The sequence below is a fragment of the Rhodnius prolixus genome, unplaced genomic scaffold (genome assembly GCF_049639745.1).
Source record: "Rhodnius prolixus isolate KJV_2025 unplaced genomic scaffold, Rpr scaffold_12, whole genome shotgun sequence".
Taxonomy (NCBI): Eukaryota; Metazoa; Arthropoda; class Insecta; order Hemiptera; family Reduviidae; genus Rhodnius; species Rhodnius prolixus.
In genome coordinates, this window is record NW_027411635.1 from 870,124 (window position 1) to 888,102 (window position 17,979).

At 35.8% G+C, this 17,979-nt stretch overlaps 1 protein-coding gene across 2 annotated transcripts; it reads right to left on the reverse strand.

The window, feature by feature from the left end:
* Positions 1–6,643: 6,643 nt before the first annotated feature.
* Positions 6,644–12,785, reverse strand: Rab23 (RAS oncogene family member Rab23). 2 transcript variants are annotated; one of them, XM_074143639.1, is made up of 7 exons: positions 12,565–12,785; positions 11,533–11,607; positions 9,883–10,004; positions 9,567–9,729; positions 8,794–8,873; positions 8,215–8,396; positions 6,644–6,983 (listed from the first exon to the last, which is right to left on the reverse strand). In XM_074143639.1, the coding sequence occupies exons 2-7, from the start codon at positions 11,563–11,565 to the stop codon at positions 6,856–6,858; spliced, it is 708 nt and encodes a 235-aa protein (XP_073999740.1). In that variant the 5' UTR covers positions 11,566–11,607; positions 12,565–12,785; the 3' UTR covers positions 6,644–6,855. The 2 variants fall into 2 exon arrangements, with proteins under 2 accessions (XP_073999740.1, XP_073999741.1); XM_074143640.1 differs by lacking the exon at positions 12,565–12,785 and adding an exon at positions 12,320–12,341.
* Positions 12,786–17,979: the final 5,194 nt, after the last annotated feature.

The following is a 17,979-nucleotide window of genomic DNA, read 5'->3' on the forward strand; positions in this document are numbered from 1 at the left end:
AACAAATATTTTGTAGACGAAAATGGCCAGCATAAGGGTCTGTGACATCTAATAAATTCTAAAAAATATTAATGAAAATTAATGCAGTAAAATTACTTAAATATTAATGAAGAATTAATGAAATGTTGGGTGCTTGCTGATTTGTGTACCTTTTGGCGTTTAATCAACCCTTATACTTAACATTTTAAACTGTAAGTTTTTGTTAAAGAGATTTCTAGATGATTTAATGTTCGGTAACTTAAAAATAAAATTGTGTCAGAGCAGCTTCATACTACACACTGAAAATCACTCATTAAAACTGTCCGGTAGGACAGTTGTATAAGGGTTGATCGTCAAAAACTGCACGAAAAAGTGTAACGTTGAAAAACACCCAACTTTGACAATTTTTTTCTCTTTTTCTATAAAAGATAAAATTCCCAAATTTTCTTTAAATTATAGGGCAAGTCCTCCTTTATAACTGTAATTTTATTGTCAAAACCCAGATTTAATATATTACGAGAAAAAAGTTACTGAAAATGAGCAAAAACGGCATATTCAAAAATTGGTCTTGTTCTTGTTGTTGTTGTTGTTGTTGTTGTTGTTCTTCTTGTTGTTACCTTTTTTGTAAACAACGTAGCGCCTAAATGCGTAAACCGATTTTCATGAATGAGGTGTCATTCAATTCGGAATTTTATGTAGATGTGCCTTTTGGGGGTCTCGACGCTGTATATCAAATGGGAGAGGAGTTAGCCCCCTTTATGTAAGGCCCCCTTAAAAATTATTATTACTAATTACTCTGTAAATCTTGGCCTGATTTTGATAAAATTTGGTAGGATGATAGAGTTAGGGCTTCCGTACGTAACATTAAAGCGGCGATCAGCTCTTACACTTGTTAAGGGAAAGTATAGCGATCGTTTCAAATTATCGACACGTGAACCGATTTTCATGAATGAAGTGTCATTCGAATCGAAATTTTGTACAGATTTGCACTTTAAAAGTCTCGACGCTATGCCTCATTAGGAGGGGAGTTTGCCCCATCCAAGTAAGGCCCTTTCTAAAACTATTATTACCAATATTTCTATAACGCTTAGTCCGATTTTGATAAAATTCAGCTCGAATAAGTGGTTAAAGCTCCTCTACGTGGCTGCGAAGTGCCATCATGCTCTTACACCTACTAAGAGGAAGTACTGCAATCGTTAAAATTATCAATGAGTAAACCGAATTACACCAATGAATTGTCGTTCGATTCAAAACCTTTGCCTCTTTGCCTTTTAGGGAGCTGTACTGTAATTGCAGTTTATTTTTCTTACTCCTCTTAAAAGGAAGTACTGAAATCGCAGTTTAATTTTGCTATTTACGTACAAATACCTTCCTATGTTATTCAAAACGCTTTCTCAAAAAAATTGTTATTGAGGATGGTTTGGGAGCCGCAACTAGAATCATTTTTTAAAAAGATCTCTCCAGTGGTAGTTAACACCTTATCAGGTTATAATAATAGAATTGCTTATTCCAAATTTAAAAAAATATAATCCTCAATGTCAAAAATAAAATCCTTGCTGTTCAACGTAGCCAAAATGATAAGGTTTTATTTCAGTTAGAGGAAAATTTATTTTGCATATTTATCAAAACTACTTATCAAATTTGCACCTACTAAGAGGAAGTACTGCAATCGTTTAAATTATCAATGAGTGAACCGATTTAAATCAATGAATTGTCGTTCGATTACAAAATCTTTGCCTCTTTGCCTAGAAGTACTGCAATCGCAGTTTATTTTTCTTACTCCTCTTAAAAGGAAGAACTGAAATCGCAGTTTAATTTTGCTATTTACGTACAAATACCTTCCTATGTTATTCAAAACGCTTTTTCAAAAAAATTGTTATTAAGGATGGATTGGGGGTCCGCAACTGTAATCATTCATTAAAAAGATCTCTCCAGTGGTAGTTACGGTTCCGACTTAACACCTTATCAGGTTATAATGATAGAATTGCTTATTCCAAATTTAAAAAAATCTGTAAAGCAGATATGTAACTTTGTAAAATAGACAAAAAGGAAAGTCTATCCAAAAGGTACAAAAATCTCCTTAACAAAAACTTACAGTTTAAAATGTTAAGTATAAGGGTTGATTAAACGCCAAAAGGTACACAAATCAGCGAGTACCCAACATTTCATTAATACTTCATTAATAGTCAAGTAATTCTACTGCATTAATTTTCATTAATAAGTTATTTTTTAGAATTTATTAGATGTCACAGACCCTTATGCTGGCCATTTTCGTCTACAAAATATATGTTCAAGTAGCACTGTAGATTGACTGTAATATCTAGTTATTTATAATAATCAAACTATTAATTACAGGTTAAAAAGAAAAAAAAATATGAGGCTAAAAAATTCAAAACTTTTTTTTATAAAAAACTTACATCAATGATTTTGTTTATTTTATTTATTTATTTTTATTTTTAAATAAAAATCGTCGGTTTAAGTTCATTCTTCGATTAAAGTAATTTTTATTTTATGTAGCAGTCAAACGTTTAATATAATAGGTAATAATTATCTGGCTTTATCGCAAATAATATAGTTTTCTTCAATTACATTCTCAATCTAGGTGTTCTTCCCACAATGTTGGGTACTCGCTGATTTGTGTACCTTTTGGAGTTTAATCAACCCTTATACTTAACATTTTAAACTGTAAGTTTTTGTTAAGGAGTTAATTAAATGGACTACATTTAGGAATGATTAGGTTTAGGTTTAGGAATGATTATTACAAGTAATGAATTATGGAGTGTGTAAATGTGCTCTAGTATTCTGCTGCAACACAAATTCTAGACTATGTATATTTCGTTTTAACTCTGTGATTCACGTTATGACAATTTCCAAAAGTAAAATTGATTTTTATTTATCATACTTTTGTAAATTTTATAACAATAGATTTAGGTAATTTTTCTGCATTAAATTTTCATTAGTATTTATTAGTTCTCACAGATTCTTATGCTGGCCATTTTTATGTATATTTCCTGTTAAAATAATAATCGAATATATATACAGGGTGTTCAGTATAAGACTACGGTAACTTCGGGAGGCGATTTTGGGCATCATTTGCAACAAAAAATTCCATATAAACTATGGCTCGATTCGGCTCCGTTTTAGAGATATTTTTAATTTTATGTTTTTTCAAGGTGTTACTACTTTTTAGAAAAACGTTGTCTATATTTCTCAAAATATTAAAGCTACAGCTATTTTAATAAGCTCATTAAAAAGAAGGTTAAATTTCCTTTTAAATAAGCTAATTTGTATTCCAAAATAATAATATTAAGTATTTTACTTTGTGGCCCAAATATAAGGAACAGCAAGTTTCTAATTTTTTCCAAAAACTTTGACTTCATTTTTCTCAAAAACATTTTATATGAAAAAACCGTGCACTATTCAGGAAAAACATCTACATACGATCACCTTTCGAACGGTATACAGTAATTGGGGTTATGTTAAAAATTGATGCAGAAATCTGTGATTAATTGCAAAAAAGTAGGCCTCAAAACAGCGTCGGCATTATGAAAGGAATTCACCTACCATAAGAATATAATTGTTCAGAATCATCAAATCCTGTACCATTTTTTGCAAACGTGTAATTTAATAATTAATTTATTTAAGAACTATATTCAAAAATATAAAACTTACATTAAAAATAATAAAATAAAAAGAAGAAAAATGAATATGATATTAAATGAGTGATAGACACCTCCATGATCGTCTTAGCGTTCGGAACACGCTATCTGGAAAACATCTAGATTCCCCCGCCTAGCTTCTCCACTATTCCCATCTACGAAACCGTAGATTTATAACATATCGCGATATTCAGTATTCGAATTCGTTGGCATAATGATAGCAAAATGACAACTAAATATCTAATGAAAATGTAGACTTTAAACTATCTTTTCTTCTTGTTGTATTTATTTGTTTTTATAAGCCGTATTAGGATAAAACAAGTCAGTTTTTAACTTGGAGATTAGAGCGATAAGTAAGTTCTCGGCTTATTCATTAGCTCTTCAACCTGTTAATTCCAAAAGTTTATTGAGTAGTTCAAAATGATGATTTATTCACATTATTTGGAATATTTCTTTAATTAACTAAAGAATAACACACAGATCTAAACTCGATAAACGAAAATCCTTTCTATCGAAATTGGTACCTAACACTCATTTAACATCATATTCATTTTTCTTCTTTTTATTTTATTTTATTATTTTTAATGTAAGTAAATGTAACTATATTTTTGAATATAGTTCTTAAATAAATTAATTATTAAATTACACGTTTGCAAAAAATGGTACAGGATTTGATGATTCTGAACAATTATATTCTTATGGTAGGTGAATTCCTTTCATAATGCCGACGCTGTTTTGAGGCCTACTTTTTTGCAATTAATCACAGATTTCTGCATCAATTTTTAACATAACCCCAATTATTGTATACCGTTCGAAAGGTGATCGTATGTAGATGTTTTTCCTGAATAGTGCACGGTTTTTTCATATAAAATGTTTTTGAGAAAAATGAAGTCAAAGTTTTTGGAAAAAATTAGAAACTTGCTGTTCCTTATATTTGGGCCACAAAGTAAAATACTTAATATTATTATTTTGGAATACAAATTAGCTTATTTAAAAGGAAATTTAACCTTCTTTTTAATGAGCTTATTAAAATAGCTGTAGCTTTAATATTTTGAGAAATATAGACAACGTTTTTCTAAAAAGTAGTAACACCTTGAAAAAACATAAAATTAAAAATATCTCTAAAACGGAGCCGAATCGAGCCATAGTTTATATGGAATTTTTTGTTGCAAATGATGCCCAAAATCGCCTCCCGAAGTTACCGTAGTCTTATGCTGAACACCCTGTATATGCAGCTACATAAATTCTAATAATTTTAAATTAATTAAAAGTCATTCTTATTATTTACTTTTATTATGCTTTTTACTTACCAGTTTTGAATAACCATAATTCACAAGCACATCAAATAGAATAGAAAAATGTAAAAAGGATCTTAATACATCATAATCTGATTCATGCAAATGAAACGTAGTCCAATGATCAAATTTTCTTATAGCACAATGTCAGAGCACAAATAGCATACACTGAACAAACAAAATTATTGCCTGCTATAATTTACGCCTAAATTATCATTAAATGTAGCCCATTAAGTACTTCATACCTTGAGTACTTTGATAATTAAATAATTTGGAAAGTACTTTAATATTCGCCCAAATAATACTATATTAAAATATACCAGTATAAAAATTAACGATGTAACTTATTTTAATACTTAACTACTTCATGAAGCGTAATACCATTCAAATTATTATAGGATGAACTTAAATTTACGATATCTAGCTTACAATTGTGTTAAGCCTGCACTTAAATCTGAATTCCTAAAAAAAATCTGGTAAAGTATGTTAGAGTACACTTCTTTTTTTTAACCTTTTTTGATTTTATTATCATCATTAATTTTGTAAGGGTTTAATAGCGTCTCATTAAAATTCCTGTTCATTAATAGCTTAATATCTAGTAATAGCATCAATCTAAATTTAAGGCGACTGACGAGTACTACTATTAAATGAACAAAGGTATATAATGTATGAAAAATGCAATCGTAAAGGCCTAAGACGTCTAATAAATTCTAAAAAATATAATGAAAATTTAATGCACTAAAATTACTTAATGATTTCAATTATTATAAAATTTTCAAATTTATAATAGCATTTTATCTGTTTTTAATAACTTGTGTAAGTCATGAGTGAAGTCGAAATCCTTACACTAATCGGAATTACCTGCGATTACTGATGAAAGTGCGAAACTAGTCAGTGATACAATTAACATGCTTGCTACAACGGATATCAACCATATCCAGTACTGCGGACCTAAACATATATGCTCAAAAACAAAAACAAAACAAAAAATGTCAAAGTTCGATGTTTTCCATCATTACGCTTTTTCGTGCAGTTGTTGACAATTAAATACTATCCTATCAGGCAATTTTAATTTAAACTATAAACACTCTATAAATACCAGTAAAAGTACCAATTTAATGATTTAGGAGATGATGGCAGCTATAGTGCAAAACACGGTCTAAATGTAAGTCGTAATATTCCACTCCACATTCATCAAATCTATATAAAACGTGAAATCATATGAACTATAGACGATTAAAATAAAAAAGCGTGCTGCGACGGACAAAAGATATCCAGCACTGAGGACCAAGCCACATTTTCAAAAATTAATACTTAAAAATACCAGAGTATACGATCCTAAAGCAGTTCTGAGGATGGATCAGGACAGGCTTCCCTCTTGAGTAACATTTCATTGAATTTCAATGAATATCATGTACAATAATAATGTCTGTGACAATCAGTGATAATTAGATATACTGCGAAATCCAGTTTTAAACCATAAACGTCTAATTCATTTGAATGTTTTCTGATGCTGGTTGCAAGAACCCGGTTCTGCATTTAGATGTATGGAATTAAGATAAAGAGAACATGGAACGATGATTACGTTTTATCTTATGGAAAGCTTTGCAGCCTTTTTAAACATACATAGATGTTTTCATACCAGATACCAGTGGCTAACAAGAAACTGTTGATAAACAAAACGAAAGTTTAAGGATTAAGAGAAATAGGTAATAAAAACATTTGCTTTTTTAAACAGAAATTATAGTTATTACATACTTATTTTTGGTAAAAATATAGATTTTTGGCTGTGTAAAAATTTTAATTCCAAATAAATAATATTAAAATTAAAAAAATTAAGTTTGTGAGAATTTCAAATTGTTATAACAAAATATCAATTATGTATTTACTATTTACATCCCAAAAAAATTCAGTTTCTCATCTCAGAGAAGTCTACATGTGTTTCTAAACAAATTCTTTTTCCTTTTATTTTTCGATTTGGTCGATTTTAATACAATAGTACCGTTACCATATTGGGGCTTGTTTACTTGATTAGTTGCTCCGAATGCGTCTGAAAAAAAAAAAAATTAAAATCTTCTGAGAAATATTCTTGCAACTTTCTAAAACAAATGAAACTATTTATAAAGTTCAATAGACTTTAAAATGTATCCACATTTGAGGAGGAACTGTCGAGTCAAATCCAACCACAAGAGCTGGGGCTCTTGGTGTAGTACGACAGAGTCTAAAGACTCGGTGAGCTGGCCATCTCCAAAGTTGCAGAAAGGTGAAAAGAAGATGCAGGGGAATAGTGCATTCAATAGTGTAGCCAATAGTACACCTCAACAATCCTCCAACTGAATGAATACTTGTCAATTCCTCTTCAAAAATTCTTCTCGCATGCGTTTCTACGAAAAATTGTCGCAAGGGATGAAAAATGGATTATACTGGCAAAATTGCGAGAAAATTAATCTAATGTTTGGCGTATTATGAAGTAAGATGACGCAACGTTTTGTTCCTGAAAGATTTGACGCTCTGCCATGTATTTTTCGTCAGACTAAAGTGACAAATTTGAAGAACTTTGATGGTATGAAGAAAGCTTCATACCACCTTATAGTCGAGACTAAGTTCCATTCGACTACCATTTATTTCGTAGATCCGCCGCTAGCTTGCTTTGAAGGAAAAAATTTAATAAATTAATCGACTTATTTTATAGCAATTCAGCCTTATCATTAGACCAACTTTCTCAGTGTATCCCATCCCACCAGTTATGATTTATGATTTATAGTTTATTTTTTTATTTACGGATTTTTCTTTGCAGCAACAGTCCGAGAAGTCTTCCGCTGTTTTAGGTGATCCATGAATTAGATAGTATAAGATTTATCCCCATGTACAATCGCTTATGAGTTTAGGAGAATTATTGTGGATCCTTTCTCAGATGGAGTAAGAGGCAACCATAGATTATGGAAGAAATAAAAGTAGAAAAAAGATATTCCCTAGACACACAATTCCCTAGAAATACAATTCTCATAGCAAAAGATATTGCCGTCGCAAGGAAGGACAACTCACAAGTTTTTGAAACTGTGGATAAAGGACAATTCCTTAATTTTTTTCCCTAATATCAAGTATTGACAATTAAATGGCAAAATGTACTGTCTCTTGAGTTTGTTTTTAAATACTGCCATTAGATGGGATAGGATTTGACTCAACTGCTTCTTCCATAAATCATTACTAACGTCACATAATGGATGTCTGAAACTTTCTTGCTAAGATTCTTATCAACTGTGAAAAAGTACTATGCTTACTCATGGTAAGTGGATGAATTAAATTTGAGGGCAGCGAATACTCCTCTTCGTTAGAGGCTCTGAGTTCGGCCAGACACCTGGTCGCTAAGTGTCTGAACACGGTATTTACATTGACGTCTTCCTTGACAGAAGTATGAACCACACGGCAGCCGAGTGCTCGCGAAACTAGTTCTACTTCCTCTCTAGAACAACACACAATTGAATATTAATTTAGGTTACAGAAAGAATATAACCTTTCACACGACTTCTCTTACTGCTAATCTTAAACAAAATTAATACTTATAAATAAATAAAAAATGGAAAAAATTTAAGATATGCTGACATCGCTGAAGATATTCCATGAAATCAAATGCATCCCAAATTTTACAAAAAACGAAGTAAAATTTGTAAATCTGACATGTATTTATTCTATATAACAAAAGTAGTGCCTGATTACTCGTTTAGAATTTTTTCATTAATATTAATTAAATTCAACTACAAATTTGCTTAGGCGGTACACGAGTAATTTAAAGTGTGCCCTAGTACACACATAGGTTGGGAAAACCTCTGATGTACAATAACATATAAAACGTAACGTACGGTTCTACGACGCTTTGATCCATCAAGTCCATCTTGTTTTGAACAAGAACTGTCGGAATTTCGCCGCATTCATCTTCGACCTGCACAGCACACAATAATCATGGTTATCAATAATATTATTAATGTTAGAAAAATCTGGACTAGTTTGTCTACCATTATTTAACCACCATACATGGTTGGACGATGTAGAGAAGGATTTGGGACGGCTGAGAGTGCGTCAATGGAAAAGGTAGACGTTGACGCACCTTACAAAATTAATAACATTCAGGTCCCGATCCTACCAAAAAACTTATCTAGGTCCTAAACATAGGTAATAGTTGTAACCCATTTCAAATCTGCTGTTGATGCTCAGTAAAAGAGATCACGTTCAGCAGATGCTTACTAGAAGGCACAGAGGTATTAAAAAGAAGGTGGTTTATTAATAAATGAAATCCTCAGCACGTTCGCCGAAACGACTTGACAAAATCCTGTAAGATATTGCCTCAATCTCTGAACGAGAGAAGTGGAAACAAGCAGGCCTAATGTAATCTTATTTGTCTAGATATAGAGATACGTATACTTCGGAAGTATGAGAAAAAATATTGCGCGCTTTAGAGCAAACTCACTTCGTTTCGGTGGATACATCGGCATAACGTTTAAGTACTTTTCTCACAAAATGATTAACTAACAACTATGAAGCTGTAGAAAGCAATACTTCTGAGTACATTTGAACAATCGACGTGACAGCATTTCCCTTCATTCTTATCTCAGAAGATTCAAGAATAGGAATTCACCTTCTTTTTCCAAGATTGGATCGCTTCAAATGAATCTCGATCTGTGGTCGAGAAGGCCAGTACACAAGCCTGGGCGCCACGGTAGTAGGCCTTAGTAATCGCGTCGAATTCCTCCTGACCAGCTGTGTCCCACAACATCAGACGTACTTCTTCACCGTCGCATCTGTAAGGTTAACTCTGATGAGAATACTCACTGGAATTTCATTTCTACAACTATTATTATCAAAAGTGACGAAAAATCAATTTCAACAATGAGACACAATAACAAAATTTCCGCTTAGTAATATATATAGAACAAAAAGATATTAAAACTTACTCAATTTGTCTTTCCAGAAAGTCAACCCCTATAGTTTTCTTATAGTCTTTGGTAAAAGTTCCCTTACAATATCGCTGGATCATACTGGACTTTCCGACAGCACCGTTCCCCACAATCACCACCTGTAACGGTATTTGATAATGGGATGAATGCATATATTTATGGACGTATTAAATGGATAATTTTAAATGACCATTTTTCTAATAGAGAAGTCTGTTGGACTATTAAAACCCATCTACATTTAGGAAGCCGGGGCGAGAAGCAGCCACATTCTCCATGCTCAAATTACTCCCATTATCTCCGTCAAGAAGAATTAGCGGGAGCTCGTTTGTAGACTGTACAGGGATGCCTGTTACTGAACTTAATTCAATTTGGTTGATGATCGTTAGGCAGCTACATAGCTCCAGTACTGGATGATTTATCTGGCTTAGACCCGTCGGCTGTTCGAGAAGACCCACCCCTGCCACTTGCGCTCCTTCAAGCTTTTGAGTATTTAATGTAGCAAGTGACGATTAAACGTATCCCCCTTGCTTACAATTCTTGGAGCTTAAGTCCATAATGTGACACAAGTCTCTCAAAATCCTGAAGTGCTGGTCAAGGCTGTATCGCACTTTCTCGAGGTTCCGCCAGAAACTGGTTGCGGGTCTTTCCTGACTCGATCTCTCCTTCTCTGATTTTAAATAAGGCCTATTACACTCCTCAAATATCTCTTCAGGAGTCCGACGAGGAGGGATAGAGTGTGATAAGATGAAAAAACACAAATGGCCTCTTATTTTATCTAATACTGTTGTATTGTAATCGATAGCACTTGTAGTAGAACGTCAGTGACTAAAGCCTCGGTTAGCTATCTATTTTCATATTCTTGTAAAAGTAGAAAGAAGTTGCATGAATTTACAGCTTATATGTCACCCGCAGAATAAGTACCTACTAATTTCTTAAAAATAATAAGAAGAAGAACAATGAACTGCCTTGCACTCCTACAAAAATAAAAATTAAAAAAGCTTCTTGAAACCTATTACAGATAAGTCGTCAATTATTGAACAAAAACGATATTTTCCATTTTCAAACGATACAAGAGAGTATTAAAAAAAATAATAATAATACGTGCATTTTCTAAAACTATGAATGGATTGTATTCATTACGATGCAAGATAAACTGTGAGCCCAGACTTCCCGTCAGACTGAAGTGAACAAAAAATTGATATCATTGATACCACTGAACTTCTTTTACATCCACTAGACTCAGCGCAATTCGACTACCATTTGTTTCGGTCCTTGGCACACTTTCTTTGCCGGAGAAAATTTAATAACTTTAACGAAAGCTAGGGTGCCTCAATTTCATAACATTGTTACTAACTCTAACCAAACAAGCTACAAGGTGTTGTAGATTTGGGAACATCTAGAAGTGCTTGGTTTTTGAAGCGATGTCTTCTATAGATTCTTTAGAAAGAACAAGCACACCCAAAACTTCAGATTCCAAGAGTTGTTTATTCATGTTGTAAGGTTTTGCCTGCCTTTGTTTCACCAAAATTTAAAGCAATGCCAACTTTGCTTGGCTCCATATACTTCGGAAACGCTTTGTGTTTAGTCCTGCTCGTGTAATCAAACATCCTGAAGTTAAAAACAGTGTCACATTAACATTATACAGACCTTGATGGCGACCTCCAGATCTTCTTCCCTCATCTCTGGATATTCATGGTACTGGTTCAAAGATACAACCTAAAACTGTCAGACAGATACATAAATAAACATTATACTCAAAAATACATTTGGTTGGATATTTAAAGTTTGCGTTAAGACCAGGTCGAACTGTATTCAACACTTATACCGATTTACCTCTGCTTACGGGGATGAATTCAATGTAAAGTTAAAAAAATGACAAAGACATTATCTTCCATCCGAAGAAATTTAAAAGAGGTTAACGTCCCATATTATGTTCTAATGCCTGATATAAATAGTTCACTGCACAATATAAATTCAACTTGTTAAGGGTTCATTTCCTCATTTCTTTCCTTAATCTCTATCTATTAGAATAAAAACCAATTTAAATTTAGACGAAATAGCTGTACTGCACCTTCTAAGTGCTAAACGAATGAAACAAGAAATTAGAACAAAGTTAAAAAACTGATATCTCAAATGAAATCTAAGCGTTTTTAAAACTCATCTCGGAATCTGCCTAAATTAAAAAATTAAATAAAGAAGTACATAAGGAAGAATTCAGCGAAAAGTTGTCCTAAATTACGTACCATTTCCTACAGCATTAAAGTCACACATGGGTTTATTTTATTTTCATTTACTGGAATTATAATTATTTATAAATAAAAACAAACTTACGATCAAACATTCTTAAAAAGATTGAAAACTTATTTCTTAATAATATAAATTATTGTTAAATAAAGCTAAATATCTTAAGACAACCTTAAAAAAAAATGCATACCTCTACATTCTGTAGAGCAGGTTGCTTTTGAAAGCTCATTAAAGTAGGTTACTATATGCATTAAAAAAAACTAGTAGGATCGGGCTAGTTTTAATTATTTTCAAAGAAATAAGACCAAATTATTTTCATATTGTAAATTAAATTTAAATAACTGCTCGATAAAGAAAATTTGAAAGTTGAATTCAATCCAATAAAATAAGAACCCTGTATTAGAATTGAGGAACAAAAACAATATACCTACATACCTTTCTGACATCAGATAATGGGCTGAACATTTCTTGAAATAGCGGGAAAAACACAGTAGACATTGACTTACAACTTTTTGTTAATTAAACACAAAAAAAAATAATAAACCAATTTCACAAAACACTTCTTTTAACAGTGAAGTTTGTTCACTGCCATACAGCCTTTCATGCGTAAAAGTGGACTCAATTGTCAGTACAGTACCTCGCCCTGTCACACACCAACAATATTAAAATAAACTTACTTATTCGGTCTTTTCCGTTGGATTCCGTTGCAATAATAAGTTAACTTTCTCTTACTACTTAGTTCAGGAAGTAATTTGCGATATATGTATGTCGAAAATTTGCTCTAAAATTCTCTTTTCGTTGGAAAATACTTGTATCATTTTTTATGAATAAAAATGACCATGAATATGAAAAATATGTTTTTAACAAACGTTCTTTGCCTGTGTAATAGGTATTTCTTTAAACTTCGCGTCTCAATTTTATTTCTTTTATTTGAAACTTTTTCTCGGGAATATTGGTTTTTCTGGGAGGAGAGGATTCTCTGGTAACCATTTATTTCAACTGATGATAAGTTTCAGAAAAGCTACTCTAAAGTTGTTTAAATACCCATTAAATACATGGTCTAATTATTTGTGTTTAAAACATTTTATTAGCAGAAGTCATTTTAGGGATGTTCTTGGGCATTGGGTATGTGATATTTCTTCCATATGTACGACTTTATTTCATTATGCGAATATAATATGTTGAAGTCGGCAAACATTTAGCAAAACAAATAAAGTTTGAAAAAATGTGTGAGTAGAAAATTAAGAGTTAAAAAACGTGTGAATATGAATATCAAATCGCTTTTACATGCTCTTATTTCTAAGAGAGGAATTAATGCGAAATTGCCAAATTTTATAGTCTTCTCTGACCGCTTTATAAACATTGACTATAAAACAAACACCGGAATTATTCTGGTGGGAACAATAGAAATGAACATGATATAGCGCCAACTAAATTTTTGCGCCCTATTGAAAAGATATCTTTACCTTTAATGTTAAGTCTAAAGATTCTCTTGTCAGATCATCAAATGTAGCAGGAAAGATCTAAGGAACGTTTTAGCGCTGATGACTGGACTTGCATCAGTACCTCACCACTTGTTGAACATGAAGGTAATTTGGTGAGTGCCGAACAGTGTCAGCAGTAAAGGAATTAGATATAAACCTATATCTAACAGATTTGAGAAGATACTGTAACGAAACTGGTAGGTTTAAGAGCAGCAATTAGGGAGTGTCAGGGTTTTTTATCGGGAAGGTTTGGGGCCCCTCTAGTTTCCTACATCCTAGACCAGAGGTTTTCAAACTTTTTTGTCTACCGCCCACTTTGAGAATAAATTATTTTTTAGCGCTCCCTAAAATGTTTAACTTTACCACATCTCAAAAATCACAATTGCAATCATTACTTTAATTTAATTATAGCGTGCCATGGTGTGCCTCCCCGACCGGCTTCCTTTTACCCTTCCTTTTTTCCTTTCTTGTCTTTCCCTTTTCCTCCTTAGTCTGGTTCTCGCTTGCGTAGTGCTCGTTTCCGGCGTTGATGGTTGGGGACCTTCCGGGTGGATGGCTCGGGCCTAGCTCCAATTTGTTGGATCTGAGTTAGGCCTCCTCTGGTGTGGGCTTGACGGGGTCGTTGGGGTCTGTGATGCCTGCCTTGTGCGTTTTCCTCTCCCTGTCGACCTGCCATGGTAGCGGCTTCGTCGGTTTCAGGATTTCTCCGTGAGTAGGCGGTACGTGAAGGTGTGCTGGGCCCGCAGGGTGATGGTAAGCCTACTTTTGGGGGGATCCGTCCTCGGCAATCCTGATGATCGGTTTTGGAGGACTGGTTCGGAATTCCAGGGTGGTAGCTACTCTTACGAAATCGGTACATCTCTCGAGCCCTCGTCCTACCTTCTGCCAGAGGGTACCGAAGATAAAACTAGGGAGCTGCATGGAAGGAAGGGGCCCGTCACTGGGTAACCAGGTAGTGATGGCTGCCCTGCTCAAAATGCGAAAATCCCTCATTTCGTTATGGAGAGGGGCTCTTCTGAGGCCACTGGCGGGGGAGGTTTCGGGCTTAGGGTCCGGTGTTTGTCCCTGGTGGGATGGGGTGTTGCTGTTCGGAGTTCCTTATTCTTTCTTTATGGATTTATAATTTTTAAAAATAATTTATATGGATGGCGTCAATAATAGTGTTAGTATTTTAAACGCATTAAATTTCCTTGAAGCGGCTATGCCTGGTAATGTATCACATCCCTTCGGATCGGAAGGAAATAGTAAACGGCGTATTAAACGCTTTCGACATTGGGAGCGCTAAAGAGTCGCTAAGACTTAAGGTGCGCTGGACATCAGTGGAGATAATCCCACTGACGTACCTGCTGTCGGTTCGAGTCCTCAACAGCAGGCGGCCAGTGGGAAGGGGCCCAGGTCAGAGGGTAGTCCCCCATTGGTGCGGTTAAAAAACTGAAAGTGGCTGCCGTCTATTTAGCAGGCTCCTCTAATCCACGCCCATTTATGGTCAGGTAGCGGCGTCAGATTCCATTGTTCGGGTTTTGTTCAGGGATACCGCCTCGGAGCTGACCAAGAGAGCTCTCGACTAATAATAATAATAATAAACGCTTTATTCATATTACACTATTTTGTATACAATATTTACAGTTTGAATTAAAGCAAAATAAGGCATGGCTAGCTCTCGACTATTTAGTTAATGCGGCTGATCTCGCTATACTTAAAACGGATGGCTCGGTTTTTCCGAGAATCCTTCAAATGTATTGAGACATGGATGTGTCCGGTTCGCTCGAGCGGACAAGGAGACGCTTGATTGGCTGAAACCTGATCTGAAGGGAGTTGATCCACAGGTGGAGGGTCATCCTGGTTATTGTGTGATCGGTCCTGGTGATCAACTCCCTTTGAAGAATTACTATATCTGTCTTCCGTAGGATGCTAATCCAAATACGGTGCTGGAATTTGTAGCTACGTGTAACCGGAGTATGGAGCAAAGGAAATTTCACATTTGCCCTGTTATTTCCGGTAGGAAAGGAATAAAGTTCTTGTAGGAGTGGAGACCGATATGGTGGAGCTACTCCGAAGGGAAAATTTAAAACCTTTTGATGTTTACCTGACCCACTTTAAGGAAAAACGTTTGCGGTTGGTTGTTGGTGAAGGCGGAATGCAGTTAGGGTCCAGATAATCGGCAGCCCCCGGTTGCGCCCCTACCTGATTCTATTCCAGCAGCTACTGTTGGGGTGGCTATTCCTGACCTCGCTCCAGCTCCAACACTTCCTCCACCCCTTCCTTCTACCCTGTTGTAGTTTATTCCCACACCCCTTTCTTCTACCCCGTTGTAGTTTATTCCCACACCCCTCAGTCAACTCTCCTCGGAGGCAACTGGTAAGGCCCCCGCGGTCGGTGAAATATCATGTGCCGCTCGGGATCCCAGTGTTCCCATGGAGTTTCCCTGCGATGAAAGTCTTGACCTTCAGGCGAACTCTCCACTTTCTTTTGGTGCAAGAACATGCACCGGGGTAGAGCCGGATAAATCTGGCAGCGGTCCTGGGGATCTTTATCCTTCAGAATAAAATATATATATTTGGCGTCGGTCCTGGGTGGTGCGGATCCTTTTATTGTCATGTTGTAGGAGCCCTGGACTAGGGAGGGGAAGGCTTTTGGTAAACTGGCCGGCGCCACGGTTTTTGCGCAGCATGGAGTTGGAATACGACCGCGCGCGGCAATTATCGTGTCACGTGGTGTGCATATTTGGCACCTAGCTGAGTTTTCTTCAGATGATGCAACCGCGGTTTTGGTGAGTAACTTATATAGTTTCTCTTCTCCTAGTACTAGTATTGTCGTAGTGTCTGTGTATTTTCCTCATGATGATGAGTTTTCCCCTTTGGTGGCTAGAAAACTTATAGTGTATTATAATGAACGTAGGTTGCCCCTTGTTCTGGGTTGCGATGCGAATGCGCATCACACAGCATGGGGTAGTTCTGACGTTAATTCTAGAGGTGAAACTCTATTAGAGTACCTCATGAGCACTAACTTGGTATGGTGCAATCGTGGACATAAGCCCACCTTTGTTACCAGAAGTAGACAGGAGGTTCTAGATTTGACTTTGGTCTCTTCTGATATCACTGACATGGTCTCTGGGTGGGATGTTTCTGACCATTGTATAATGAAATTTTTCCATTCGTGAGGGGGTTGAGCTACCTGAGGTGAGGCCAATCAAACAGGCCAATTGGGAAAGTTTTAGATTGAGTCTTTCCTCTGCTATTGGAAACCTGATGGTGGAGTTGGGCGTATCACTGAAGCCTTAACATTTCACCTTAGCATTACATAGCGCTTGCCCTTGCGGGCCGCTTTTAGTACTAAGCGTACTTGTGCTTAGTGGTCGCCTCGGCTAGCTCACTTGCGTGGCCAAGCAAGGTGGGCGCAGAGTCGAGCTTTGCGCTCCCAGTCTTCAACTGTTTGGGATACGTATAGAAGCGCCCAGAGCCTATTTAAATCTGAGATCTGAAGAGTTGCTTCTCGACCTTTCGCAGCAAAGCCTTCGCGGAGCGATGGGCTGAGATTCAGTGTTTCTAAGACCCGGGTGGTATTGTTCACCAGGAACAGAAAACGACCGCAGCGTTGTCTTACGCTTTAGGGAGAGGAAATCCAGTTTTGCTCAAGAGTGAAATATTTTAGGGTGTTCCTGGATTCTAGATTATCTTGGACTCCGCATGTCAAGGAACGCGCGGATAATTCTGCCTTTATGCAGTGTTGCAGGGTGGTTGGCAAGATCTGGGGAATTTCCTCTAAACTTAGTATTGGATATATACGGCCGTAGTGCGCCCTATTTTAGCCTATGGCTGTATTGTGTTGTTGACTGCTACTCGGCTAAGTACGCTTTGTAATGTTTTGCAACGCGTCCAACGGCTAGCATGTTTATTGATTACTAGAGCGTTGCAGAGTACCCCTACTGCTGCCCTGGAAATTATGTTACGGCTTCCTCCCTTAGATATTTTTCTCAGGGGGAGGCTCTGATGGCTGCGCGTGGGCTTGAGAGTGCTGGCACGTGGGCATTGAAGAACTTTCTCGTTTAGGAAGGCAGGCATTCTAGTCATGATGATCTGGTCTGTTAAGATAAAAAGCATATTGCTGAGCTCTCCATGCCGGGGGACTCTCTCCCTGTGACTCTGGGCTTTCGTAGGAATTATGGGGTTCGGATACAGGCAAGAGAGGAAGCTTGCAATTCGGATCTCGAGTTGCCAATAAACGCCTTTCATGTTTTTACGGATGGATAGGGCAGGTGCTGGCCTCTGCATCTGGGGACTCCAGTTTGGGCTCAAATGGGAACGCACCTGTCTTGATCTTGATAATTATGCATCTTTTTTCAAGCGGAATTGGCTGCCGTTGAGAT

Excerpts from the sequence above, each read along its gene's own strand:
- Rab23 (XM_074143639.1), bottom strand. The coding sequence starts at position 11,565 with ATGAGGGAAGAAGATCTGGAGGTCGCCATCAAG. Across the intron at positions 10,005-11,532 it reads ATCTGGAGGTCGCCATCAAG|GTGGTGATTGTGGGGAACGG; the intron begins GTCTGTATAATG and ends ATACCGTTACAG. Across the intron at positions 8,397-8,793 it reads GATCAAAGCGTCGTAGAACC|AGAGGAAGTAGAACTAGTTT; the intron begins GTACGTTACGTT and ends GTGTTGTTCTAG.